A 26862-nucleotide genomic window follows, 5' to 3' on the forward strand; every position below is an offset into this window, starting at 1 on the left:
TAAATACAGACTTTACCACTTCCAAAAGAAAAGGGAATTTAAATGTTTGGTTCTGAGCCAAACAAGCTTCAAGAACCTCGAGTCCAGCTTGAAACCCAAAAGTAAAAAGATCTAGAGACCAAAATAAAAACAAAATCTTTAATAACTTAAAAATCCACATGTTGGACAAATGGTCAAAATGTGATTTGATAATCTACATTTAAGTGCATCATTTCTAAAATGCAGACTTTTATCAAAGTTATGTCTTCAAATACACATTAAAATGAATCAAATTGATAAAATGAGGCATAAACTAAATATTGCAGTCAAAAATGCAAAAAACATTTTCAAAATAATACTTTATATGTTTTAAATAATCTGCGTATTAACTGTATTGAAAGCTCAGTAATAAAGCATGTTTTATATAAAGCCTAGTTTATTCTGAAACACTATAATTTTTTTTACTATTAGTTGAATGTCCTCTCCACCAGTCTGGGAGGCCCAGGATAAAAAACGTTAATGAAATAAGGCCTGCATTTAATCTTCATTCTTCTTTACTCTAGAGTAGAAAACTGATGAAAAGCCCATTGTTTTTTAAAACACTTGTTAGTTTTGACAAAAGTATTAAACAGTTAAGAAAATGTCGATTTTTTTCAATCTGAAAATCACTGATCAGACCCAATCAAGGAAAAATCGGCCGATAATCTAGAGGAACCGACTGGTTTCTACTTCTGTTCATTTTTTCTGACAGCTGAAATCTGCATCCTTGGCAGTAAAACATGAGGCGGCAGCTGCATCATTTTTGTTGAAACCTTTGGAGAAAAAGGGAGCATCCAAAGCCCAGTTCAGCACCATCCAACTAGTGACACATAGCTCACCTTTGCAGTTTGACGTTAATCCGAACTCCTTTGTAATCCACGTTTTGGAGATAAACTAAATCCAACTCTACGGAACAGTCTTCAACAATATCCAGAGATATTCGGGAATTCTTAACTCCGTCCAGGGGTTGGGATTAAGGCTGTGGAAGAGTCCTTTAGAAGGGGGAAAAATTAAAATTTCCTTAAGGCCTCAGACCCACACAGAGTGAGAGGGGGGCAGTATTCCAACTTTGGCCGGCTAACTCCGTGTTAGCACGCTAGCTTCCCGAGTGAGCTGGTGATTCGATGATTGCATTCCTGGATCTGGAAGTAAAGTGTCTATCTTTGCACATCAAAAACACGCAAGCACCCTAAAATATGAAGTTATTCTAATCGAAAATAGCATTTCATAACTGACAGATACACCGTGATCCAGTCAGGTGACGTGGAAACTGTTGCTGAGCGGCTAGCTAATTTGAAACAGAAATCTTTGGCTTGGAGTCGGTATAAATCCACAGCTACTAGCCCGCTAGGTAGCTAAGGCTCACTACTTTTAATTTATGAACAAACACGTAAAACTCGGTTTCGTATAAAAGTACGCAACATTGCAAAACATATACTATAAAATCTATTTCAAAGCGTTTAAATGATAAAATCCTGAAACGGGTCTCCAAAGCTGCCGAAATGAGGAAAGTATCCAGCAGCGTTAGCACCTCGGCTAACGTTAGCTTCCCGTCGATGCGGCTGCGGAGCGGCGTCACCACATCACGGCGCAGCTCCGCTTCTTCCACTCGGAAACTTCCAGCCAACACCGGCCCGTTAGCGACGGTTTTCCCCGCTCCGACAAAAACCCGAACTTTAATCCACTCCCTTCACGGGGGGGGGGGGGTTTCGCTTAGCGTTTCCGACCGAAATAAATAAAAAAAAGCTCCGTTGGTCCGGTCGTGTGTTTTAGCCGTCGCCACTGCCTGGCAGCTTCGGCGGTCCGTGAGAGGTAAGGAGCCTGGCAGTCTGCGGGAGGAGAGCGCTTCTTCCCCCGCGGTGGGCTGCCTGGAAACTGGAGGAAAGGGAAGAGCAGCAGCACTTTCAGTTCCTGCGAGCGCTCAGGTGACGACCACACACGAGGTTCAGCCTGAGATTTTCCCTGGAAATGTTATTTATTGTGTTAATATGCTGGTGCTTCTCAGGAATTTTATCACCCAAAAGTTATTTACCTTTTCAGTTTTTCAAAATAACTACAACGCAGAAGTGGGAACTAAAAATATATACTCATGTAAGAATACTTCAATATATTTTTAAGCAAGTGAAAGTAAAAAAAAAAAAAAACATCGAAGGAATTATTCAAGTAATAGGAGAAAAAAGTTATTGGTAAAAAAAAAAAAGGTATGTGACTCAAATCTGGAACAAACTTCCAGAAAACTGCAAAACAGCTGAAACACTGAGTTCCTTTAAATTTAGAGTAAAAACCCACCTGTCTATAATAAATAAATGTTATTATTATTATTGTTATCATTACCTGTTTGCAGCTGCTCTGAATCATAATGAATAAAATGTTTTCCAACATATTTGATGTGTGTTGATGATTTTGACGACATCAAAATGTAATGTTTGTTTCTGGTTTCTCAAATGTTGACTCTGTGGTGTCTTTTATTAATGTATTTTTAGTTGTAAAGCATAAAAACGTCACATCATAAACTGCCTTGTTGCTGAAATGTGATATAGATTTAAACTTGATTGACTGAAGTACGTCTATCATTTAATGTTTAAAAATTACCTCATCTAATGGACCAAAATGTAAAATATTGTGGACATTTTGGCATTTTAAAGGCCAAAATGAAAGTAATTCATATAAATACCTATTTAAAAAAAGCAAAAGAAACATTTTTCCAATTTCTTTTTTCAATACATATGAAACATTATTAAAAACCATTTAAATAAAATTAAAGAGGTGAATTTTTGGTTAAAACAAAATTGTTCTTCATTCAGTGAAGTTTCTCAGAGGAGTCTGAAATTTTACTAAAGTTAGAGTAACGATACTTCAAAAAAAGATTAGTCATGTAAAAGTAACAAATAGTGAAAAAGGTTATTTCAAGTAAATGCATCTGAGTAAATGTTTAGCAAATGGATGTTATGCATTGTAGACACAGAATGTTAAAAATGATTTTGGGTCACTTTCTTTTAAAATGCTTTCTTATTTAATCAGTTTAATTAAATAAAAGCAGATTGATGAATAAAAGCAGCAAAGTCAGCTTGTTATAAAAAGACAAATACTTTGTGTTTCACTTCAAATGTACCATTTTAACATAATTATGTCAGCAATAATTTTTATTTGATTACAATTATACATTTTTAAATCTCCATCTGCAGCAACAACTTTTACTGGATGGGTCAAATTTCTGTCATTTTTGAAGTGGGGGCCGTGTTTCACAGGAGCAACAAATCACTCAGTTTGCTTTTTGTTTCTTCATTTGTAAAATAGGAAGAAAAAACATATAACAATAAAAAACTCCAACACTTCTAGGTTTTGTCTTGGTTTTTGAAATCTTTGTTTAAAACGAACAAAATTGCTAAATCCAGGACAAGCATGGAAGAAAACCTGCTAGAGAAAACAACTCTACTCATAGAGAACGGCCTAGTCAAAGTCCAGACCTAAAGAAGATTTTTTTTCCTTATTTGAGCCTGATGAGACTCTGAACTTTGAGAATGTGCATCATTTTGTCCCCTGTTTACAGGAAGAATGAAACTGAATTGAAAATAAATGGAAAACCTTAAATAAAAATTGGATCTGTCAACTTTTTCTGGACCTAAAAACACTTTTATGTCATGTGATTAAAACCAATTTAACTTCTTCAAATTGAACTGCATCCACCTTTGTCTCGTTAATTAACTTAAAAAATAACTTGGGCGATGAGCTTGCATCTTAATCAGGTCTAAGTGGGTGAGTTCAGTAAAACTGGTGTTAAACATTCATTTATAAAATATAATTCAAAGCAGTTTTATGCATAATTGTTTGTGAGAAACATTCAGAAATCATAAAACACAAATGAAGCCGTTCTGAAAATCTTAAACAGAGGTTTGGCTCCATCTAGTGGTCATATTGGCCCATTCATGTAAAACTTGTCTGAAATTAACCCGAAATGAAATATGCATAATTATATACAAATACTCAAGTTCCATGTTGAATTATTACTATTTTGCTTAAGTGATATTAATGCATGAATACATTATTTTATTTTAAAGTTTTTGAAAATATAATTATTGTGGGAACCTGGACAACAATGAGATGAAGAAGATATCTATCTATCTATCTATCTATCTATCTATCTATCTATCTATCTATCTATCTATACAAAATTTACCTTTAAACTCACTGATATAAATGTGGTAAATGAGGAAAATATAGAAATAAAAACAATCACATTTGTTTGCTGTAAGTTTCAAAGCTGGAGGTGATTAAATGTGAAACATTTCATTCATATTTTCCCTGTGTGACCAGAATGTGACAAAAATATTTATGAATATAAACCTATGAATAAATGGCCAACAGAACTTGAGATGGACTTTCCCTCTGTCTCCTCTCTCTTATTTTTTAAAATCCATCCATCCATCCATTTTCTTCACACCCTGTCCCTTAGTGGGTCAGGAGGTGCTGGTGCCTCTCCAGCTAGCGTACCGGGCGAGAGGCGGGGTCACCTGGACAGGTCGCCAGTCTGTCGCAGGGCAACACAGAGACACACAGGACACACAACCAATGTCACATTAATAAAGACTGAAAAGACAAAATGCTGTCACTGATTTTCCAAATCATGAAGCTGCTAAAACATGAAAGAGGCTGGATGCATGATGCTCATTGGTCTGTGTTGTTGCTGGGGGTTTATGTGTAAATTGCCTAATTTATGTGGTGGTGATGCAGAAACTCTCATAATTACAGTAACATCCTTGGTCAGGATTTCCTCAGAATCAATAATGTTGTGGCTTTTTTAACTCTAGCTTCTTTGCTTCTTCCCAACATTAATGGCCGAGTGGTGCTACAAAGTCTGGCTGTAACACTAGATTCTGTATTTCACACACCAAAAACAATGAAATCAGTATTTTATTGAGATTGTGAGAAAAAAAGAAGATAAAATCAAAAGCCTTTCCAAAAAGGACCTTTTTATAGAATAAAAGCTTAAGTCACATTTTTTTTATTTCAGTTTTACAGAAGCGACATTTTATTCAGGACAGAAGAAAAAAAAATCAAAGGTTTTAGTCCGAATCATAATTAGTCATTTAAAAGATTGAATTAATATTTCAGAAACATCAGAATCCCACGTTCAGGTTATCCCAGCAGCGGCTGATGCTGCAGTTCTAGCTCTCATGTGCAGGCAGAGGTTGGTATTTGACCCTGGAGGTTTTGGTTTTGTAGATGATCACGCCGCAGACCATCCCAACAGCAGCCAGGAGGCATCCAGCCACAAACACCAGGTTCAGGTTGGCAGCTGCAGACGAGAGGAACACGGTGCTGATGGAGTCCTGTCCACATTTTACCTGCTGCTCATAAACCTCATCATACCATCTCCTCACCTGAGCCTCCTCTGGGGTCTGCCTCACGCTTCAGACGCAAAGGACCCTGGGAAACGAAGTGCATCCCGCTCTCGATCACAGCCTCTCTCCTTCTGCGGCTGAAGCTGCTGGACCTTGTGGAGTTGCTGCATCCCCGTGAGCACCTGGTGTTGGGGTTTCCTGCTTCACACATCATGACGGTGCAGCTGATGTACACCTGAACTCAACAACACACAGCCATGAACAGAAACACTCCCTCTGGTGGACAAAAAGCAGAGCTGCACTCCAGCTACTTCAGAACTCTGCTGCACTTTGCATCAAAGAGCCAATAGACCTAACATTTGTGATTTTTATATTTATGCTGAAGCAAGTAATCCAACAAATGTTCAATTTCTCTTTGACCTTTTTTGTTCACAATTAGAAACAGCTGTACCATCATCAACACCAACTGGTCAACATCATATTTAACACCAGCTCCTTGTATCTAAACAGATCAACAGATTTTACAGAAGACCTGACTTGAAACTCTGTGTTTGGCTTTGACAATGACATGTGAAGTGATGCATATGGAGAAGCAGCTGCACTTCCTCACCTGATCATGCAGGCCAATAAATCTGAAGGCCTCCATGCTGAACTGGAACTGTCTATCGTTGGAAGGTGTGTATGTCTGCACAGTCGGGTCAACCCCACACCTGCACAGAGAACAACAAACCAGTCACAGCGCTACTGAATCAAAGACATACAGAAAACTCTTTGTTGTGTTGGATATTTGGCACTTTTGGACCTTGGTCAAATATGGTTGTGGAAATGAATCGTTTTGACTAAAATTTGTCTTCGCCATCCAAGCATTAATGATGGAGAAGCATTAACATCATGCATGTTTTAACCGGATGGAAAGCCACGCCTCACCCGTTGTCAATGATGGAGTAGGTTGGATGGTAGTTGGGGTTGTCATACGGTGCAGCTCTGCAGGACTCCACAAACATCTGGGTGTTGTTGACAGAGGAGCTGGCGTCCAGCTGCATGTAGATCCTGTTTCCGATGTCAAACTCCAGCGGGTATGAGTTTGGGTCATACTTGGCTTCAAACTGGTCATTCTGGTAGAACTCAAACTGGTATGTGAAGGTGCCGAAGCCTTTCTCCCACACTGTGACGTTCTTTCTGTGTGCTGAGAAGCTCAGGGTCACATTCCCCCGTTTGGGGTACTGGCAGTAGAACCGGGCCTCCACCAGGTTCTTCCTGGTGATCAGCCCGTTCGGGTCGTCTTCCTTAGTGGTGATCTCATTCTTGAAAATGAGGTAGTCGTCGTCTTCCTGCAGAGGGAGTGGTCTGTGTTCAAACAGGTAACTGCCTGGAGGTAATGAGTGCGATGCATCAAACCGCTCTCACCTCGATCTGAGTCCCACATTCGTTGAGGGGAACGACGGCGACGATGTGAGAGCTGTTGGAGTGCCTCCGCAGGCTGCAGATGGTGTTGCTGGGGTCGCTGAGGCGAAGATGATCCTCGGTGAGTCCGAAGAAGGAAGCTTTGTCAACCTCAACCTTCATTGTGGATTCGGTGCAGGTCACTGTGGCTTTAACTGGATCAAACATAGATGTCAAATAATTAGTTAGGTTTAAACCCAATGACAATTAAAGAACAAAAACTAAACATCTAAACAGACGACTGTTCTTCAGAAATAGTATCATCAACTGTAGCAATATTTATATGGAGACCTTTAAATCTGGACTCACTTTGCTCCTTCCTGATTTCCACCAGAACACACCTCATCTGAGACTGATAGACGGAGGACCTGGACAGCCATCAGGAAACAAGGCTTTAGGAAACACTGATTCTATACAACTTCATGAAAACCTATTTTCTCATTTCATATAAAGAGTGAAGAACAGTAGGTATATTTCTATCCACGGTAATTCAACGTGCTTTACGGGAAAACGAAGCAACAGAAAACATCGGAAGACTAAATAAAAACTCTTGTTGGGAGATTCTTAGAAAAAATATCAACTTTAATGTTTTTTGCAACATATTTTTTTCATAAAGATGAGAGTAGGATGGTGTTTGTTTGAGCTCATCATGCTTTCATATTCCCTGCATAAAATAAGTCCTGGTCTCACCCGCTCACCGACTCCACAGCAAAGCATATTGGGTAATGCTCCCCCAGGTCGTCCAGGACTGGTGTCCACCTCAAAACAAACTCGTTATTCGTGTCTTTGTGTTTGGTGATGTTTGCTGGTCCACTAATGACAAGACTTTGGATGCTGGATGAAAAACAAAGCAGAGGTCCTTGTATAATGTTTGTTTCCTTGTTGACTTCAGTAAACTCTGCTAACTCACGCTGAGTGTGTGGCCTGAGCTCTGACTCTGACCTCCACCTCTTTGTTGACCTCTGCCATGATGCGTTCTCCCTCTGCAGGTGTTGGAGCCACAAGCTGAGGCAGGTAGATTCCCTCCTGGCATGATGGAACAGCAGGGTCCACTGGAAGACAAAATCAGGATTAAACTGTAAGGATCCAAACAGGCATGTGTAAGATGTTGGTGTATCCTCGGTTAAATGTTAAGGTGATTAAATCAAAGGTACCCTGGAGACATGAGTCAAGACTACACTGTAGGTGTTAGAAAGGTCAAACATGAGGCCACGTCCTCTGTTTATTTTGGTTTTTAATGATTGACTGCCTTCAGTCCTGTCCTACTGGTCTAACAAACCAAACTGAACAAAGACTGGGCAGCAATGGACAGAGCAGAGGCTCAAACTGGCAACCCTCAGGTTACAGGATGCAGTCTGACCACCAAACGTTTCATCAACTCTACTGGGACTGTCCTTGGTGGGATGAGACTAAAACAATGATAAGTCAATGGGAGGCTACCTTTTGTTCACTGTTGAATGAGAGCTTTGATGCCTAAAGTCTCCAAAGGGAACCTTGTTAGGATGCAAGGAATCAAAACGTCTCTGAAATACCAGCACAGAATTTAACAGAAACTTTACATGGAATTACAAATGTTGAGGTCAAATTACAGACTTTTGATAGTGGACTTTGAAATGATTAGATATTTCATAAAACCATGAAAACATTACGACTTACCAAGAAACGCAAACTGCAGTGGTAATTTGCTGAGGGGAGAGCCGGAGGTCAGGTATCCAGGAGGCGTTGGGGTCATCCACCACCAAGGGCTGGTTGGTGGGGCTGCGGTTGTGGTAGTCGGCCACCACCCCCACCAGGGTGTGGTTGTGGGTGGACTTGTTGGATTTGCAGACAGAGGATACTTGCGAGTCCTCGAGCCATCAGAGTAGAACAGATCAATGGTGTTTCGGGGGTGGTCTTCTATGTCGAGGAATCTGGTATGGGTGTGAGATCTGTCCAGGTATACGCAGAAAAATGGAATAAAGGCCTGGGAAATAACAGTATAACCCTGATTAATGATTAAAAGATGATTATAAATGTTAAGTGATTATAAGATGATGATACTCATGCCAATGAAGCAATGTGTAATAATATACAGGCCAGTGAAGAAATGTTTGTAATGAATGATCAAAACATGTATTCTGTACCTTTAATCAAGTGAATATTATAATGATGTATGCTCTGTATTCTTAAATCCATTGATTCTACTACATTATGAAAGGCTAAAGGTTGTACTTTTGAGTTAACCAACAAATAACATGTATTATTAAAGATCATAAGAGTACTTTTCACTAAGCAGAAGGCTAGGGACAGAAGGGTGAGTCATCTAAATGGGGAAGGAAAACAAGGGTGCGGCAGAATTGGAAACAGATGGTCAACGGAAAAAACGGGAACTGCCCCGATGAAGCGAGAGGCAGGGATGAGTCATTGGAAAACTTGAGAAAGAGCCCGGTACTTTCCACAGGCAGCCCTGCCCTTCATGACATCAGGTAATGACATAATGCGATGGGCAGGTTCCATGGAAACACAAGTGCATAAATACCGATGCACGAGTCAGAACGAGCGTTCTTCGTTCGCAGCGCAGAAAGGGAGTCAGCAGAGGAAGCTGCCTAAAGATCTGCGGAGGATCACACCGAGGGACCGAGGGTAACTACTCCATGATTTCACGCTGCCTAAAAGGGACGAGTTCCACACGCCAACACCCCTGGTTCCAGATCCGACCGAATCCTCCGCCTCTACTCAACGCTCTCAACTCCGGTGCAGCTGACTTGGAAAAGAGACGGAGGTCTTTCAAAGACAAAGTCTGCACGTTCAATGGAAAGCGTGAGCCTTCTCTCCGCTTCTCTTCAGTAAAGAGGATTTTGCTCCGGCTGGACAAAGACTCTGACCAAGGACCGCAAAAGATTACAGCTGCCGAGATCAAAGACCATCGGGTATGAGGTGATCAGCTTCTCCCAAAGCCTCGCTCAGTGAATTTAGTGAAACAGGTTAGGAATGAGAATAAGGAAAGGAGGTGATTAATCCTAGTTGATTTCATTATATTTTTGCTTCTTTTATAACTCTTGGAAATTAATTTGTTGTTATATGCCCCTGCTAAAGCTTGCTTAATAAAATTATAATTCTAAAGATTCTAATGAGAATTGTGAACAGTGAGTTTAATTGTGTCAGTCTCGATTATTGTTGGTTCTCCTAAATATAGTAAAACAATATACATGATGCTAGAGACAGGGTGGCTTTGTGTTTTCCTCTGGTGAGTGTTAAAATAATGACCTTGGGACTTAACTCTAAGTCACTAAATTTAATCTAGCCGTTAACAAGTGCCGTTATTTTAGGAAAGGAGCTACCGTTAACAGGAGTGGTTGTAGGGGTTATGTCGTTGTGAGGGCTACTCAGCGGATTGCCCCTCAACTGTAAAAGGTCATAACTTCTGGATTGAAGGTAGTCAGAGCTAGACGAGTCCTTTCCGACCCCAGTTTAAACAGATAATTCTCCACAAACTATCGCTAAGGTAAGACCCGAGTTTCTGGGGGTTTTCCGGACCTGTTAGACAGAGAACTGGGCAGTAGTGAGTCCTAAGAGTTGTGAGGAGTGGGCGGGACTTACTATTGGTAGTAACAGACATCTATCACCAACTCAAGCCCAAATATGTAGGTGTTGGCGGTGGTGTACTGGTAGCGCAACGTGCAAGAATCCTGACAAAGACAATCCCATTTATGGAATGCAGTCGATCACCAGTATCTTTATGTTTATGAATCAGTAATAGAAAATCAATCAACCAACCGGATCCAGGTGGAAGCCTGAGGGGAGGAAGCATCTGTCACACTCTATTCCAGGGAGATTCCCGTATCGGCACGCGACTCTGTCACCATCAGCATCGGAGGCAGCCAGCTTGTACGTTCTTGGGCAGTTCTGAGGAATTCTTCACGGGATACAAGCACAGGTTTTTGGAATATTCTACAAAGCAGTCCCGTATACCAACTTGGACAGATGTAAACAACCAGACGATTACCTGACGAAGGGGAGAACAGCAACATCTGGAGATCTGTTTGGTTCTCCTGTGTCTGATCTTGTTCCCAAATCCACAAGGGACTCCAGCCTCCAGTTACTGACTGAGTTACGAGTCGTGATCCAGCAGCAGCTGGACGCCCTGATGTTCATGGAAGAGAGGAAAACAGACAAAGTCACTTAAACTCAGCCAGTAAGGAATTTTGTAGCTTTTTTAATGTCTCCATTCTAAAACAACTCAGTCAGTCAGTATGGTGGCTCTGGTTGCTCTACTGTGTCAAGGCAAATGTGTGCTCTACAACAGGGAAACAATGGATATACCTCACGGCTTAAATCTAACAGTACGACAGATTCACCTGATTCAGGCAGTAAAACGGACTGAAGCTGGGAAAATAATTAACAGAAATAAATGCTGCTCACCTGAGGAGAAACGGTTTGTCACTGGGGACTCTCCACGTTTCAACGGTTTCTGTTTGACACCACTGGGATTCGTAGGATGGTGTGTTGGTGCTGGAGTCGATGTTAATGAGCTTTCTGTCGGTTGCAGACCCACAGTTGCCAGTATAACAGCTCCAGTAGTGGTAGTTTGCACAGGTTTCATAAGTATCTTTGCCTCGGAGAGAAATCTGGGGAAGAAATGAATTATTTAACCGTTTTAGGTGCCTGGGAGAGAAAAAAGATGAATTTTATGTAAAACTGAGCTCTGACTATGAACCAGGAATCATACCCCAAATTATATTCAATAATTATATCAGATAAAGCTCATTTAACTGCAAATTATTGCTGCTTGGATGCTGATCCTGAGACCTGATAATGGATGGATGGAGAGATGATGAAGGATGAAGAGCCAAGTTAGAAAGTAGAAATATTTTGTTTTAAATGTTTTTCAAATTTCCTTCGCTTGTTAAATCATCTGAAGAGCTAATTTAAAGATAAATGCATCATTGTCCAAAGACCAGATCATAAAACAAATTATGCCAAGTAACTGTGGTGCAGTAATCTATGGAGAACATGATAATAGTTGTCATCACCTTGAAGGACCCGTCAGGGTTTCGTCCTTTGTAGGCGTAGTTCATGGTTCCTCCCCAGTGATGAGACGCCGACACCAGGGAGGGGAGCAGCAGCTGAAGAAGGAGCAGCACTGCAGAGGCCATGATGACGTTCTCCAGCGACGGAGCTCACCTCCACCTGCAGGATCTTATATAGACCTGTCCCACCTGGGAGGAGACGCCCAGACGGATGGGAGCGACGAGGGCCGCTCCAGATCCGTTCAACAAGACGGAAATGAAGACAGATTTTCATAAATGATGCTTAAACTTCAGCAAGTTATGTTATTTCCAAAGTGTCACAAATCCTGAGAAAACACTAACTTTAGAGCTATTGTTTTGTAAATACATAAATATATAATTATTATCTAAAGTTTTACATTTCTTCTGAAGTAGCTTTTAGTGCTATTAAAGCTATATTTTGATTCTCTGACATGAAAATGTCTTAAATTACTTTTATTCTTTCACTTATGGATTTATTGATATAAACTGAGGTAAAGTGCATAGAGTTTGTTTCACTGTTAATCTTTGATTTACTTTTATGAAACAGTGTCAGTTTACGAGTATTCAGAAACAATACGCTTTTGTTTCTTCAAAGACCTCGAGTTCCTCGTGTCTCTTATCATAAAACATGACCTTGTTTAAAGAGGTGGGGGTACTTTTCTCTTTTTATCACCAGCATCAAACACATCCATTGCCTACACCGGTGGTCAAAGTCTGATATCAGCTGAATTAAGCGGCAGAATTTATAATTCTGCATTCATTTTGAACAAATATGTCTTTTCAGCAGCAACACAATCAGCAACACAAAACTGCAGCCAAAGCATAAAATCCGAACTTGCAAATAATCTACTGTAAATAAAAAAAACCTAGATAAACAGAACCCATTTATTACATTTGATGTTCTTTAGACACGAAAGAGAAACTTCTGAGAGATGCTTTTGTCCAGAAACTCTGCAGTTCAAGAACACAGCAGATCCAACAATCTTACTGCTTAAACACCTGCAGACACTGAGGATATGCAGAGGTTTGCACATGACCAATATGTGAACATTTGCTTTAAGAAATGTCTCCCATCAGCCAAAACAACGAGAAACAGATGGATGGTGGTGTTTAGGGATTTATGAAAGACTCAGATTATGGATTATTTAGTGTCACCAGTAGCAGAAAGACTGAAACCATCAGTGGCTGAGAATGTATCCCTTTACAGTTCAAAGAGTCATTTTACTGTCAATCTGGCCAATAAAACTCGTTTAGAGCCCTGAATGTTTCCTGACCTTTAGAAAGTTTTTTTTTTTTTTTAGCTATATCTACTGTAGGAAATATTTTTGCCATTTTTGAGGAACCACAATGTTTTGTTTTTCTATTTCTGGTTATAAAATAAAATAATAAAAACTTTCCCCAAATACAAAATGGATACATTTTCTTCTAAGGGATATTAATACTTGAGAAAAAATTATATGAAAGCTGATCAGAAGGAAAGCAGAGAAAAATATCAGAAATATTACTGGTACTCTTATTGTCACATGTTGTGAAAATGTAATTCAATTATTCTACAAATTGTTGAAGCATCATTTTTTTAGACTTTTCACAGGTTCAGTCACTTTCACTACTTGGAGAGAGTAAATGATTCTCACATTAACCAAGAATATTGACCTGAAAAGGTTTCATCTTTCTGCAAACCGTCCCTTTAAAAACTCTTAGCTTCCCTGACGGATCGTCATTCAGAACTAGAATCGTCTCTTTATGTCCTGAACAGTCCAGAGATTATGGCTGTTTAGCACTTTTATTGTGTCTCAGCCCAAGCAAGTTTTATATGGCATAGTTAATATTTTATTGATGTTGTTCATTTCATTGTAATGTTTTCCAAATCTTGAGTCTGAACTGGTTTTCTGAGTCAAATGGATTTGGTTTGGTGCACTAATTCTAACCTAAATGATTCCTTAACGCTCTAATTTACAGCCTCTGGTCCATTTTTATGTTGGGATGTTGCATAGAAATCTTCACCTGTTGCAGACACAGATTTAAAGTATGCAGGTAAACTTGGCCTGTCTGGCTAAAATAGGCAAAGTAGGACTAAAAACAACCAAACATCCTACAGTTGATCCGGTAAAAAAAATTCTGAAATATTATTTTGAATATTATCTAAATTTCTATTTAAAAAAAACAACAGAATTAAAAAATTATTCTCTTTTTCCGTAAAATGAGTGAGAAGTTTATCCTTTGGTTGAAGACAAAACGAGTCTTCAGTTTCCACGGTGACGCTAATGGACCAGCACAACGTTCTGCAAGAATCTGTAACAGAAAATCAGTTTCCCTTCCCGAGTGCAGGTTAATGCATCATCTAATGAGGAAGTTCAAGGGTCAGAGTTTAAATAATGATTTTTGGAAAAATAAAACTTGCTCCTTCCTGATGAAACGCATCCAGAGGGTTTCCATCCCATTCACAACAAAACTCCATGATAATGTTTTACCTGAGATATTTCCTGCTTTCTGGTCATAGATGACATGTTGAATTTTAGAGGATAATTTCTATTAAACCCATACATACAACAATAAGCAACCCTGCCACTTTATTAGGTACGCCTTGGTAGTGGTTGGTCAGTGTTCCCGGTGAATTTGCCAGTGTTGGGTTGAGGGTGGACAGGCCAACAAGGCCCCCACTGTCCTCCACACAATACGCAAAACCCCAACAGAAACAGTGAATCAGCCAATCACACGGCAGCCCTTGATCCACTCTTCATCTTTCAGAAAGATAAAACCTGCTAGATCAGCTGCTTTGAGCTGATCTGATCCTTAATGGCATGATAGCAGCACAGCTGCTGCAGATGTTCAGGTCTCTTATTCCACCACAGCCCAAAGATGCTCTAATGGTTGACGGCTGGGTGACTGGAGGCACTGAGTACCTCCAGTCACATTGGCAACCTCAATGAGGTTGGCAAGGAAATATCATAACAGCTGTAGGTTTGATTCCAGCTTCCTCCTATCACATGTCAATGTGCCCCTGGGCAAGGCACTTATCCCCAAGTTGCCTACAGATCTACAATGCGACTGGGTGAATGTGACTCTAGTGTAAAGCGTTTTGGTCAAAATGGCTGGAAAAGTGCTACATAAGTCCAGTTCATCTCCCACTCCAAACAGCTACCTCATCATGCTCCCAGCAGGAAAACTGGTCATACTTCACATTGTATTTTCCCTGAATCATGGGCGATCATAGCCGGAGCACCGAGGGGCACCAGGTGGATGGAAGGCCACAGGGTGGCGGCTGACCCCAGCTCTCACCTCGTGTCCCTCCTTGCGCCTTCTGGTGGATGATGGCGGTACTGCATCAACTTTGATACATGATACATCTCTGCCTCCAGAGGTTCGACAGATCCGGGACCAGAACCAAAAACTAGCCAGAGATGCACAGGCTGGTACCACCCAAGTCCCCCTGCTGATGTAACCAGCGTGGCTATGGTATGGTGGGGTGGAACTTTCATTGGCTGTGTCCCATCAGTCTCTGTGTGTTTGTTCACTGAAATAACAGGTAAGATGGGTTGAGAGAAATTCAAGTTTCTGGTGATTCCTGGAAGCCCAACAGGAGATAATACACATGATGGTCCTGTTGTCTGTCTTATCTAAATGAACAAACTATGTTAAATATTACACAGCAAAAAGCCCAGTGTTAATTTAACTCTGAAGAGTGTGGGCTATATAAACACTGAAAAAGTGTTAATATCAACTCTGTGGGAGTTAAATCAACACTGGGCTTTTTGCTGTGTACTGTGAATTATGTTGTTAACTCTGACAGAGTTGATATTAACACTTTTTCAGTGCTTATATAGTCCACACTCTTCAGAGTTAAATCAACACTGGGCTTTTTGCTGTGTACTGTGAATTATGTTGTTAACTCTGACAGAGTTGATATTAACACTTTTTCAGTGTTTATATAGCCCACACTCTTCAGAGTTAAATCAACACTGGGATTTTTGCTGTGTACACTTTTACAAGAGTGAAAAACTTAAACAGCTCTTTGCTTGTATATAAGGATAGCTATTTATATATAGCTATAAATATAGTGACTGTAGTTAATGTATGTGCCTAAACTAACATCTGTATCCCTGAAACAGCAACTCTTACTTCTGCAGGGATCGTTTAAACTAGTTAAACTTGATAAGTTTCTATTTCTTACTTGTTAAGTAATATTTCTGAAACCCAGTCTCTCTTTACTCTCTCATTCAAGAAATGTCGTCCACCCATCCATCCGTTATCTTACACGCTTGCCCCTGGTGGGGTCACCTGGGGCACGGGTACCTATCTCCAGGTGGTCAACAGGTGAGAAGTGGGGTCACCCTGGACAGGTGGCCAGTCCACCGCAGGGCATTTAGGAAATGAAACTTCAGAGAAGACAGAGTGAAAGTCACTGACTGTAAATTATTCATTTAGAACAGAGATTCTGTTTCACAACATGCACTGAGAAACGTGAGCAGCAGTAATAACCAACCAACTAGAACCACATTCACCTTTACACTCTCAAAAAAACTAAAAACACATTTTCATATCATTATGTAATATAGAAAAGGGCATAAAAGGTGCATCTTCATAAGATGAGAGCAGTAAATCAGTAGCAACCCAGAAGAGATTTTTTATTTCATAGGAAATTCATGTTTCTGCAGTTTGCATTTTTATTAGATTGTAAAAGGCTTCATTAAAACAGAAATCTGATAAACTGCATTTTACAGTTTATCAGATTCTAAAGCAAAAATCGCACAGCAAAAATAATGAAGTAAGTATTTTTATTGACACATTTGTTAATACCAAATCCACTTATATATACTTTGAGATTGACAGAAAGAAAATTAAAAGGATAAAATTGTAATTGTATTGTAAGATAAGAGTTAACATTTTCTTAAACAGAAGCAACATTTTATTCAGGACAAAAGAGAAAAAAATCAAAGGTTTTAGTCTGAATCATAATTAGACATTTAAAAGATTGAATTAATATTTCAGAAACATCAGAATCCCACGTTCAGGTTATCCCAGCAGCGGCTGATGCTGCAGTTCTAGCTCTCATGTGCAGGCAGAGGTTGGTATTTGACCCTGGAGGTTTTGGTTTTGTAGATGATCACGCCGCAGACCATCCCAACAGCAGCCAGGAGGCATCCAGCCACAAACACCAGGTTCAGGTTCAGGTTGGCAGCTGCAGACGAGAGGAACACGGTGCTGATGGAGTCCTGTCCACATTTTACCTGCTGCTCATAAACCTCATCATACCATCTCCTCACCTGAGCCTCCTCTGGGGTCCGCCTCACGCTTCAGACGCAAAGGACCCTGGGAAACGAAGTGCATCCCGCTCTCGACCACAGCCTCTCTCCTTCTGCGGCTGAAGCTGCTGGACCTTGTGGAGTTGCTGCATCCCCGTGAGCACCTGGTGTTGGGGTTTCCTGCTTCACACATCATGACGGTGCAGCTGATGTACACCTGAACTCAACAACACACAGCCATGAACAGAAACCACTCCCTCTGCTGGACAAAAAGCAGAGCTGCACTCAAAAACCTCAAACCTGCTGCATTTTATTTTAGGTTGAATTTTTTTTTTTAAATAGATGCACATTTGGAAATACAAAGTTTATCAAATTTGTGGAGAAAACACCACTTCAGTTAATAATATTTGCCAGGACAGTTTATTGCTCACCTGATCATGCAGTCCGATGAACTTGAAGGCCTCCATGCTGAACCTGAACTCCCCGTCGTTGGAGGTGGAGTGGATCTGCAGAGTCGGGTCAACGTTGCACCTGATGGAAACCAAAGGCTCACATCAGTTGCATTAGATTGAGATCATCGGCCATCAAACACCTTCTGACGTTGATCAAAGAAGCTAGTTCTTTATTTGTCTTTTGATGGGAAAACTAATTTGGCTTTAGTGCATCAGCCCTCTGCTAAAAACCTGACCCTGCCTCCTGTAACTCAGAGAATAGACTTCTGTTAGTTTATAAATCACTGAAGGCTTCGCACCACAACACATTGAAGATCTGCTGCTGCTGTATCAACCTTACTGACCTCTCAGTCTTTTGGTTCTGGTTCTGCTCTGGAATAACATTTTGCTGATAAAATGTTATGTTTGCTCTCAAATTTATGTTTATATATGATGTTTTTATGATATTTTAATTGTGCTATACAAAAAACTTGATTGATTTAACCATTTTTTTTTTGCATTGCCTGCTTGTTTAGTCAGATATCAGTTTTAGGAATGCACCTTTACCACTGTGTTCCCTGTTAACATGATGCTGGAAAGCCACGCCTCACCCGTTCTCAATGATGGAGTAGGTCGGATGGTAGTTGGGGTTGTCATACGGTGCAGCTCTGCAGGACTCCACAAACATCTGGGTGTTGTTGACAGAGGAGCTGGCGTCCAGCTGCATGTAGATCCTGTCTCCAGCGTTGTACTCCAGTGGGTAGGAGTTTGGACTGAACATGGCCCGGAACTGATTGCTTTGGTAGAACTCAAACTGGTATGTGAAGGTGCCGAAGCCTTTCTCCCACACCGTGACGTTCTTTCTGTGCACTTTGAAGTTCAGGGTCACATTCCCCCGTTTGGGGTACTGGCAGTAGAACCGGGCCTCCACCAGGTGCTTCCTGGTGATCAGAGCATTTGGGTCATCGCTGCCCGTGGTGATCTCATTCTTGAAAATGAGGTAGTCGTCGTCTTCCTGCAGAGGGAGTGGTCTGTGTTCAAACAGGTAACTGCCTGGAGGTAATGAGTGCGATGCATCAAACCGCTCTCACCTCGATCTGAGTCCCACATTCGTTGAGGGGAACGATGGCGACGATGTGAGAGCTGTTGGAGTGCCTCCGCAGGCTGCAGAGGGTGTTGCTGGGGTCGCTGAGGCGAAGATGATCCTCGGTGAGTCCGAAGAAGGAAGCTTTGTCAACCTCAACCTTCATTGTGGATTCGGTGCAGGTCACTGTGGCTTTAACTGGATCAAACATAAACGTACTAATCAGAAACAGAAGATGATTAGAATAATGAGAAAACAAGGACAACAATGAAAAGCTCTGAAGGGATTTCTAATGGTCCAGTGATCAACATCATATCTCTAATCCGGACAGAGAAACTTTAGCAATCTGTTTCCATGTTCTCTCCTCCAAACTCACATCTCAAACTTACTTTGTCGCTTCCTGATTTCCACCTGAACACACCTCATCTCAGACTGGTAGACAGAACGCCTGAAACACGATGGGAGGAAACAAACCAAAACATTTCAGCTGAGCTGAACATTATTTTAAAAACCATCACAATTTACCTTTTGCAGCATAATGTTTTGTAATTCTTGAGGGCAAGACTATGAAGCTGTTTATAAGCTAAAGAATAAACATCCGTTATGGTTTCAATTACCTATAATAGAAATAAATCCTGGACTCACCCATTCACTGACTCCACAGCGAAGCAGATTGGGTAAAAATCTCCCAGGTCGTCTTCAGTCGGTGTCCATCGGATGATGAATTCGGTTTTTGTGTCCCTGTGTTTGGTGACGTTCGTTGGCCCACTTAAAATCACATTAGATATCCTGAATAGAAAAGTAATGCAGAGGTTATTGTGTTATTCCCAGTAACTGGAGCGTAAAATAAACAGAACTGGATTACATTCATCATTAACAGGTAATCTAACTAAATACTTTATCATTACGTCGTTTGCGTTACTGATTATAAAATGCGAGTGCGTCGCTATAATTCAGCGCCCTGAAGGGTTTTCATCTGACACTAGAGGGGAAACAATCTCATCCCTTAAAGCTCATCCAGTTGGGCTTTAGCCACAGTAAATACATTAATCACAGGCAGGACTGTTGAGTTTTCTTTCTGTGACTCATGGAGGTTCATTCTATCGGTAGCTAGTTGCTAACATACCCTTACTAGCTTCATCTCCCTCCATCATGGGCACAAAGTCAAGTTTACCGTTTTTCCTGTCCTTGATTGCTAAACAGCCAGTTTCCCCAAGTTTTCTCTGCTTTACAAAGGTCTTTAAACATCCTAAACTTGACTTGCTGAAACCTGCAGATACCCTGTCAGAAACCAATCAGACAAATCTTTCATTATGTGTCTGTGCAGAGACGAGTTAGTTAAAAAACAGAACGATTTAGCTTCCATACGTTGGTTTACTGAATTCTGAATGGCCTCTGATTCTGTGAAGAGTTGCTGACCGCATGATGCAGGCTTGTTATTCTCTTTGTCATTAATGTAGCCAGGTGTTAAAATGATTGTTTCTTGTTGGTAGTATGGGAATGGAGTTTACTGACTGAATAATTTCACTGTAAAGTTGATCTTTTTGCTAATAAATTTTCATTCTGTATTAGATACGTTGTTGATGTTTATGTGTTTGCTGTCCAGTTGGGTTGAATTCAGTCCTTCTGGAGAGACTGGCGAGTTTGGCTAATAGTCCCTGGTAATCTGGTGTTACTCAGCCACTTAGTTACTTCTTTGAAATAACTTTTTAAAATCAACTTGTCCAACATTGGTTACTACGGAGCAGCCGTCAGTGAACTGGTTCTAACTTACGCTGAATGTGTGGCCTGTGCCATGACTCTGACCTCCAGCTCCTTTTCGACCTCTCCTACGATTCGTTCTCCATCTGAAGGTGTTGGAGCCACAAACCGAGGCAGGTAGAGTCCGTCCTGGCATGAAGGGACAGGAGGATCCACTGAAGAATGGAAGAAGACAGGAGCTGAACTTCAACGTGAAAAACACAGGAGAAACTAAACGTTGTCCTGTGATGATCAGGCAGAAAGAACACTGTTCATTTTATAAATTACTGTTGCTAAGTTTAAATAAGGTCAACATTGGAAAACAAACTTCTGCTTTGGGTTTCATATATCTGTACATCTGACTCCAGAGACGTCCTCACCACACATCACTGATGCAGAGTTTCTACAACTTTATTTTCCAACAGAGTGACGTCCATGTTTTGGGTCAGAAGGTGGAGACAATGTCAACTTTAACATCCTACTCTGTCAAAAGGTCCCACAGTGGTGGAGCTTACATACTTTACCTCCACCATACCAATTTTAAATGTATTTATTTGTATCTAATTTGAGTGACCAACGAGACGTTCATCCAGTTTGGATTGTGGGAGGAAGCTGGAGTATTTACTGTGCCACGTCTGCATGGAGAAAAGAAGGACGTCTACGCAGACTGTACTGTATACAGGATTATTGAAGATATCCTTAAAATATGGTGCACAACAAATATTTACATTGATGCACGACAATCACATTATGGAGACTCTTTACATAGAATACTTTAAAATCTCACTTTTATCTTCCAAATTTGCTCACTTACATTTCTGCAAAATCTTGATCATTCATTGTTGGTTTAGAACAATGGTGCAGAATACATCTTCAATGTATTTATATTATTAATTACCTGTAAAATCAGAAATAATGTCAGAACCTCGTTAGAAACAATTAAACCGTTCTTACCAAGAAAAGCAAACTGAAGTGGTAATTCACTGATGGGGGAAATATTTGCCTTTTGTTGGGTTGTACTTTGCAATCCAGATGACATAGTTGTCGTCCACCAGGGGGCAGTGGTCGCAGCCGGAGTTGTTGTTGAAGTTGTTGAACTTTTAGTCGTTGGTGTTGGTGACGATGTTTTTGTAATTGCTGGATGTGAAGTTCTAACTGTTGGTGCAGCTGAAGGTGTTTTTGAAATTGTTGGTGCAGATGAAGTGGTTGTCCACCACGACCAGAAGGGGTCAGAAGTTCCCAGTGTGACTGAGCTTTCGGTTGTTGCAGGAGTTGACCGCTGCTTCCAGGAGGTGGAGCGTTCTGGGTCAGCAGTACCCTGTTTGGTTTCTGGTGCACCTGTTAATGCAAGCACCAGAGAGTCCACTTTCCTCTTCATCCTTGTAATCAGTGGGAACTTGCAAGCTTTCGACCCATCTGAGTAGAACAGATCGATGGAGCGTCGTGGGAAGTCTTCTACCACCATCTCAAACCCAAAAACTCTGTGATCAGCGCTGGTGGACTGGTAGCTCAACCTACACGAATCCTGACAAGTTAACAGACAGATTACCAAAACGCAGTCCCCTGTAATTTGAATTACTACAAGTGTGAATAAACCTCCCAGCTCACCTGATCAAGTTGAAAACCTGAGATTGAATTGCAGTTGTCACATTCGATGTTTGGGACGTTCCCGTACCGACACCGGACGTGGTCACCATCCGCATCAAACGAGGGCAGGTTGTATGTTCTGGGGCAGTTCTGAGGAACTCTTCATTTCATACAAAAAAGACTGTAAATAATGTTCTGCAAACAGTCTCTTCATTAAGGTTAAAGAATGAGAAGTATGAGGAACATTAGTGGTTTAGGCAAACAGAAAACAAACGTCTGTGAATAAACTAAACTACCCATGTAAAAGGAGAACAACTAAAACTAAAAGACTTTCACCACTTTCTGTGCTTCTTTCATGTTTCTCTGCTCTGAATCTATTTTCATGCAATATTTTGATTCAATGTTGATTCAGGCACCTCTTCAAAGTGCTTGCTTAGGAATTATTTACTTTTTGGAGTATTTAGCCTAAATGTACTTTCTCTCTGTCTTTCTGGTCCAACTTAGATCACACAGTGATTTATTCAAGAGTAAAGATTTGGAAAATTAAATTAAACAGTGGAATAGCAGGATAACTACCTGATGAGGGGGAGGACGGCAATGTTTGGGGATGCATTTGGTTTTCTAGTGTCCGACCTCGTTCCCAAATCCACAAGCGTGTTAAACCTCCAGTTGCTGACAGAGTTACGCGTTGAGGTCCAGCAGCAGCTAGCGGCCCTGGTTTTCAGGAAAGAGAGGACAGATGCATTCATTCACAGCTTGGCACCAAACACTGATACATTATATTAACTGGTCTTTGTTTTGACAAGAAGACAACATTCACCTGAACTTCACCGGTTTGTCAGAAGGGAAACTCCAGCTCTCAATGTTTTCTGCTTCACACCACTGGTTTTCATAGGATGGTCCATCTGTGCTGCTGTCGATTTGAGATAATTGTCTGCTGGTGGGGGAGGAACAGTTTCCGCTGTAACAGTGCCAGTCGTGGGGGTAATCACAGGTATCATGAGTAGCTCTGGTCCGGACTGACAGCTGGTGAGAAAAAACATAAAAAGCAAAAGATAAATCAACATTTTTATGCAAAGAATCTGTTTTTTGTTCTCCTTAAACCAAACAAAAATGAAGCTAGAAATGTAGCATAACTTATGAAACCAACTGATCCATTTCTAAACATGCACATCAGCTGATATGTGCATGTTTAGATGAAAAAAGGATAGAAAATGTTGAGCATTAAATCAGAAGCAAAATGTACAAGGGTCATAATTCCTGCACTTTGTATTCAGTAGATTGTATGGACGCCATTTATGCTTAAATTCTTATAACAAGTGGTTTGACTGTTCTTACTTGTTCACTTATCAATCAATCATACAAAGAATTAAATACTTAATGGATAAATATTTTAGCAAGTGAATTAAAAATGTTAATGTTTTGTCATTAAGTAAACATTTCTGAGATTCTGAATCTACTAGCGTATAAAATATAAGGCAAAAAAATCCAAAAATGTTCTTAAAACATCTTTAATTTTTTAAAAATAAAAAACCCAGAGTTGTCTTAGACAAGGTTCACAAAGTAAACCAGGATTCACTTTATATGATATCTTGAACTTTTACCTTCTGTTATACAATTTACATATAAAGTGTCTTTGCAAGAAGCTCAAGGTAAAAAAAATTAAATGTACAATTTTCTTATGGTAATTTGGAGAAAAAACACAAGATCTGTGTGAGAAGAATGTGTTTATAATTTCTCCTACTTATGTCATAACAGACAAAAAGATAAATAGTCTTAGATAAATAGATTTAAAATGATTGTTCTCAACCTTAAACGATCCGTCGGGGTTTCTTCCTCTGTAGGCGACGCTCATGGTTCCTCCCCAGTGCTGCAACGCTGAGATGACGGAGGTCAGCAGGAGCAGCTGAAGGAGGAGCAGCTCCATCATCACGCCCCCAGCACAGCTTTGATGGTGCTCACATTTACCTGCAGCATCTTAAATACACCTGTCCGAGCAGGGAGGTGCTCCAGGTGAAGGATTGTGTGCTTCAGTTTGGGGCAACAAGGCAATTGCAGAACTGGTTTTATGGAACAATTGGGATTATAAAACTTTGTACTGTAATTACATGCAACAGTGAGTTGGGCCTCCCATCCACCTCCACACACAATGAAGCTTAACGTTTCCCACTTTGAGAGCATTCAGATTAGTTATCGAAATCTGAATGAATCAATCCTGTTTTGCGGTCCAGCAGCTTTGCCAGTAACAGAAGAGGAAACGCCTGTATGATTACACAGCAGACAAAGAAGACACATGTTTGTAGTTGTTTTATGTGCTTGAATTATCAGCATTAAACACAACACCAAGGCTTTAATGTAATATATTGCCAAAAATATTGGGTGAACCTTCCAGGTCCTTGAATCCAGGTGTTCCACTTACCTTCGTGCCAACAGGTGTAATACACCCAGTGATAGGTATTTTCCTAGAACCTACATAAAAGAACCACAGACAACGTATATGAATTTCATGACAAACTTTGCAAAGGAGAAGACTCTATCAATTGCTCCTCCGAGCCGTTCATAGAGCGTTCTGAAAATCTTTGGGTAGAGCTTGTCTTTTATTTTCAAACTTCAAAGAGGGAGGATAGGCAAGATAAGACAACAGGGAAACAGCTGAGGTCGTAAAACATTTTACCTAAACACAGCAAAGGTCGTAAAACAATTTAACATCTGTCCCATGATCTGAGCCCGGTTCAAATCTCGGTCAAACTGTTTCACATGAAGATAACAGGCAGCTGTGACTTCTAGGTCAGTTCACACATACAGTTTAAAGGAGAGAACACTTTAACCTGACTAACATTAGAAACAAAATGATAATACCAAAAAATCTCTAACACCCAGCAGCTAGGAATGCAGCTGTTTCTATAGATATTTGTTAAAAAACAAAATATGTAATCAGGAGCCCAGCAAACTCCAGACTGGTGGCTTTATGGAGTGACACCAGTTAGACAGATAAGTTTGGAAGAAAATAACTCCAGTCTCAGCAGGTAATGCAAAAGCCATTTTAGAAACCTTCAAACCACCATCATGTTTGGACTAGACCGCAACTGATCCATGAACTGGAAGGTTGAGTAAAATCCTATCACCAGTTTTCTCAAAAGCCAAGGAAAGCTTGGGCACTGCGCTGTGAGCAGATTGAGATTGTAGCTCTAGGGGAATTCAAGAAATTTCTCGATCAAATTGCTTGTTCTCAAGTGTTAACCCAACAAACAGTGTCGTGTAATAAGCTGCAGGTGCCTCTGTGCCACCTCAGTTGGTTAACTTTTTATAAGGACCATATTATACTGTGGCCTGAAGAAAATTTGTAAAGACCTCCATAAAGACTGGAAAACCATTGACCTGAACTCTGAAAATCAGAAAGAGTCCTGACTGCACATTGCAGAATATTATATAGACTATATCGTAAAAGCTGTTTCTATGGTAAAATGTTAAACCACAGTGATAAGATAGTGGCAAATAATAGTCTCTCTTTTTACAGATTTTATGTGAACTTATTATTCGTATATGATCAAAAGAAAGGAACAGGATTTTTCAAAGGCTCTGCTTCACCCTTTGTCTTTTATTCTTGGAAACAGAAGAAGAGTGCATTTTTTCTCACTGTACACATAAGGTAACAAAAGCCCCGGGTACTTAGACCGGTACTGCACAGTGAAAAACAAAGAACAGCTGAGTCTGAACTGAAGCAGTTCTTGTAACTGAAAAGAAACAAAAGCTAGCAAAGTAATGCAACCCAGTTCAAATAAAGGCATTTAGTATTGAGTTAAGTTCATGTGTTAAACATGTTTGTTCAAAAATGTTAAAATTGCTATAAATAAGTGTTACCAAAAAGCTGAACTTTCAGGTACTTGAAGTAATATGATATATGAGTTAAAATAATTTGGAAAAATGTACTGAAAACCATTTTACAGAAAGTAATCAACATATTTTATTTTGAAGGGCTCATGGTTGTAAGAGGAAGTTGTGTAGAGCAAAGCAATTTTACTGGTCCGTGGTTGGCTGAGGATCAGGAAGGGATAGGAGAGAAGACGTTACTTCCCGTTACTTCCACGGGAAGTAACGTCTGTCCACGTTACTTCCCGTGGACAGACGGGAAGTAACGTGCAGAGTATAGAAAATGGGAAGTAACGAGATGAACCGCGCTGAAAAACGTGGCGGAGTTGTTAAGAAACGAGTGTTTTGTTAAGAAACGAGTGTTTTTGAAGATATTTAGGCTTTCAACTCCACAGTCTGTTTATAGATATCGACTTTACACTCGTTTGCAGCTACTGTGATAATTTCAGACCTGAATTCACTCTACAGAAGGTGGAAAGTCATGTAATGCTCGCTAACGCATTAGCATTTATTAGCACAGTGAATGCACATTCTGTGAGCTAACTCGGCTAACAGAAGACTTAACTAATGTTTCCGTCGTGGGAGCGTTCCAGAGTCAAGCCTAGTGCACAGAGATGAGCTTACACTGAGAGTTTCTGTGACTGGGTCTGCGTTAAACTTTCCTGCCGTTTCCTGAATCCTGTGGACCGAGGGACAGGTAAAGGAGCTGAAGACATCTTGGCAACTGGGACGATTGACAGGTGAAATTTCAAGAAGGTTCAAGATTTTCCTTGGAGTAAGGTATCGTAATTCCACGCTTCATCATCACATCAGGCCTGCAACGGGTTTTCTTTTTGAGACTATATCTTAGTTAATTATTGCCGGCTTAGTGACATTGAAGTGTGGGCCCACATTAACCAACAGCGGCGCAAAAAAGTGGGTATGCAGTAGTGATGGGCCATCTGGAAAAAGGGGGCGTGTCCGATGATCCCTGCTTCGAGGCTTGTGTCATCTTGCTGAAAACCACGTGACTGGCAACAAACGAGGCCTCGCGTTGCATGGGTCACGTGACTGCTTCATTTTGCGTGTCGGTTT

General features: G+C 40.5%; 4 protein-coding genes across 4 annotated transcripts in view; all 4 read right to left on the bottom strand.

Moving 5' to 3' along the window:
* The window catches only part of ppfia1 (PTPRF interacting protein alpha 1), a 49981-nt gene extending 47885 nt beyond the window's left edge, over positions 1-2096 (bottom strand). Inside the window, exon 1 of the mRNA XM_017304067.2 lies at positions 858-2096. The gene's annotated coding sequence lies outside the window, so the exon portion shown is untranslated. The remainder of the gene's footprint in view (positions 1-857) is intronic.
* Positions 2097-4958: 2862 nt separating this feature from the next.
* LOC145551193 (ZP domain-containing protein-like) lies at positions 4959-8697 on the bottom strand. The gene is made up of 9 exons (XM_081605607.1): positions 8460-8697; positions 7714-7855; positions 7494-7637; positions 7113-7171; positions 6768-6958; positions 6288-6691; positions 5971-6070; positions 5400-5595; positions 4959-5314 (listed from the first exon to the last, which is right to left on the bottom strand). Exons 1-9 carry the CDS (start codon positions 8533-8535, stop codon positions 5184-5186), a joined length of 1443 nt encoding a protein of 480 aa, XP_081461733.1. The 5' UTR covers positions 8536-8697; the 3' UTR covers positions 4959-5183.
* Positions 8698-10381: 1684 nt separating this feature from the next.
* LOC145551018 (uncharacterized) lies at positions 10382-12012 on the bottom strand. Its single transcript, XM_081604881.1, has 5 exons — positions 11816-12012; positions 11205-11410; positions 10789-10926; positions 10560-10698; positions 10382-10471 (listed from the first exon to the last, which is right to left on the bottom strand). Exons 1-5 carry the CDS (start codon positions 11936-11938, stop codon positions 10382-10384), a joined length of 696 nt encoding a protein of 231 aa, XP_081461007.1. The 5' UTR covers positions 11939-12012.
* A 4579-nt stretch (positions 12013-16591) lies between these two features.
* Positions 16592-23878, bottom strand: LOC103461487 (uncharacterized). The gene is made up of 13 exons (XM_081605608.1): positions 23729-23878; positions 22739-22944; positions 22495-22632; positions 21940-22078; positions 21286-21856; positions 20366-20507; positions 19237-19380; positions 18981-19039; positions 18599-18789; positions 18119-18522; positions 17508-17607; positions 17098-17293; positions 16592-17012 (listed from the first exon to the last, which is right to left on the bottom strand). Exons 1-13 carry the CDS (start codon positions 23846-23848, stop codon positions 16876-16878), a joined length of 2547 nt encoding a protein of 848 aa, XP_081461734.1. The 5' UTR covers positions 23849-23878; the 3' UTR covers positions 16592-16875.
* Positions 23879-26862: the final 2984 nt, after the last annotated feature.

The sequence above is a fragment of the Poecilia reticulata genome, chromosome 3 (genome assembly GCF_904066995.2).
Source record: "Poecilia reticulata chromosome 3, P_reticulata-male-v2, whole genome shotgun sequence".
Lineage (NCBI taxonomy): Eukaryota > Metazoa > Chordata > Actinopteri > Cyprinodontiformes > Poeciliidae > Poecilia > Poecilia reticulata.

What these genes read in the sequence shown, in the direction of transcription:
- LOC145551193 (XM_081605607.1), bottom strand. Translation starts at nt 8,535, where the DNA reads ATGACCCCAACGCCTCCTGGATACCTGACCTCCGGCTCTCCCCTCAGC. An exon ending in AATGTGGGACTCAGATCGAG is followed by an intron (nt 6,692 to 6,767) that starts GTGAGAGCGGTT and finishes CTCCCTCTGCAG; the next exon opens with GAAGACGACGACTACCTCAT. An exon ending in TTATTGGCCTGCATGATCAG is followed by an intron (nt 5,596 to 5,970) that starts GTGAGGAAGTGC and finishes TGTTGAGTTCAG; the next exon opens with GTGTACATCAGCTGCACCGT.
- LOC145551018 (XM_081604881.1), bottom strand. Translation starts at nt 11,938, where the DNA reads ATGGCCTCTGCAGTGCTGCTCCTTCTTCAGCTGCTGCTCCCCTCCCTG. An exon ending in ACCCTGACGGGTCCTTCAAG is followed by an intron (nt 11,411 to 11,815) that starts GTGATGACAACT and finishes TTTCTTCCCCAG; the next exon opens with ATTTCTCTCCGAGGCAAAGA. An exon ending in CAGGCTTCCACCTGGATCCG is followed by an intron (nt 10,472 to 10,559) that starts GTTGGTTGATTG and finishes TGTCTTTGTCAG; the next exon opens with GATTCTTGCACGTTGCGCTA.
- LOC103461487 (XM_081605608.1), bottom strand. Translation starts at nt 23,848, where the DNA reads ATGATGGAGCTGCTCCTCCTTCAGCTGCTCCTGCTGACCTCCGTCATC. An exon ending in GCACAGGCCACACATTCAGC is followed by an intron (nt 19,381 to 20,365) that starts GTAAGTTAGAAC and finishes TTTTCTATTCAG; the next exon opens with GATATCTAATGTGATTTTAA. An exon ending in GGACCCCAGAGGAGGCTCAG is followed by an intron (nt 17,013 to 17,097) that starts GTGAGGAGATGG and finishes TCTCGTCTGCAG; the next exon opens with CTGCCAACCTGAACCTGAAC.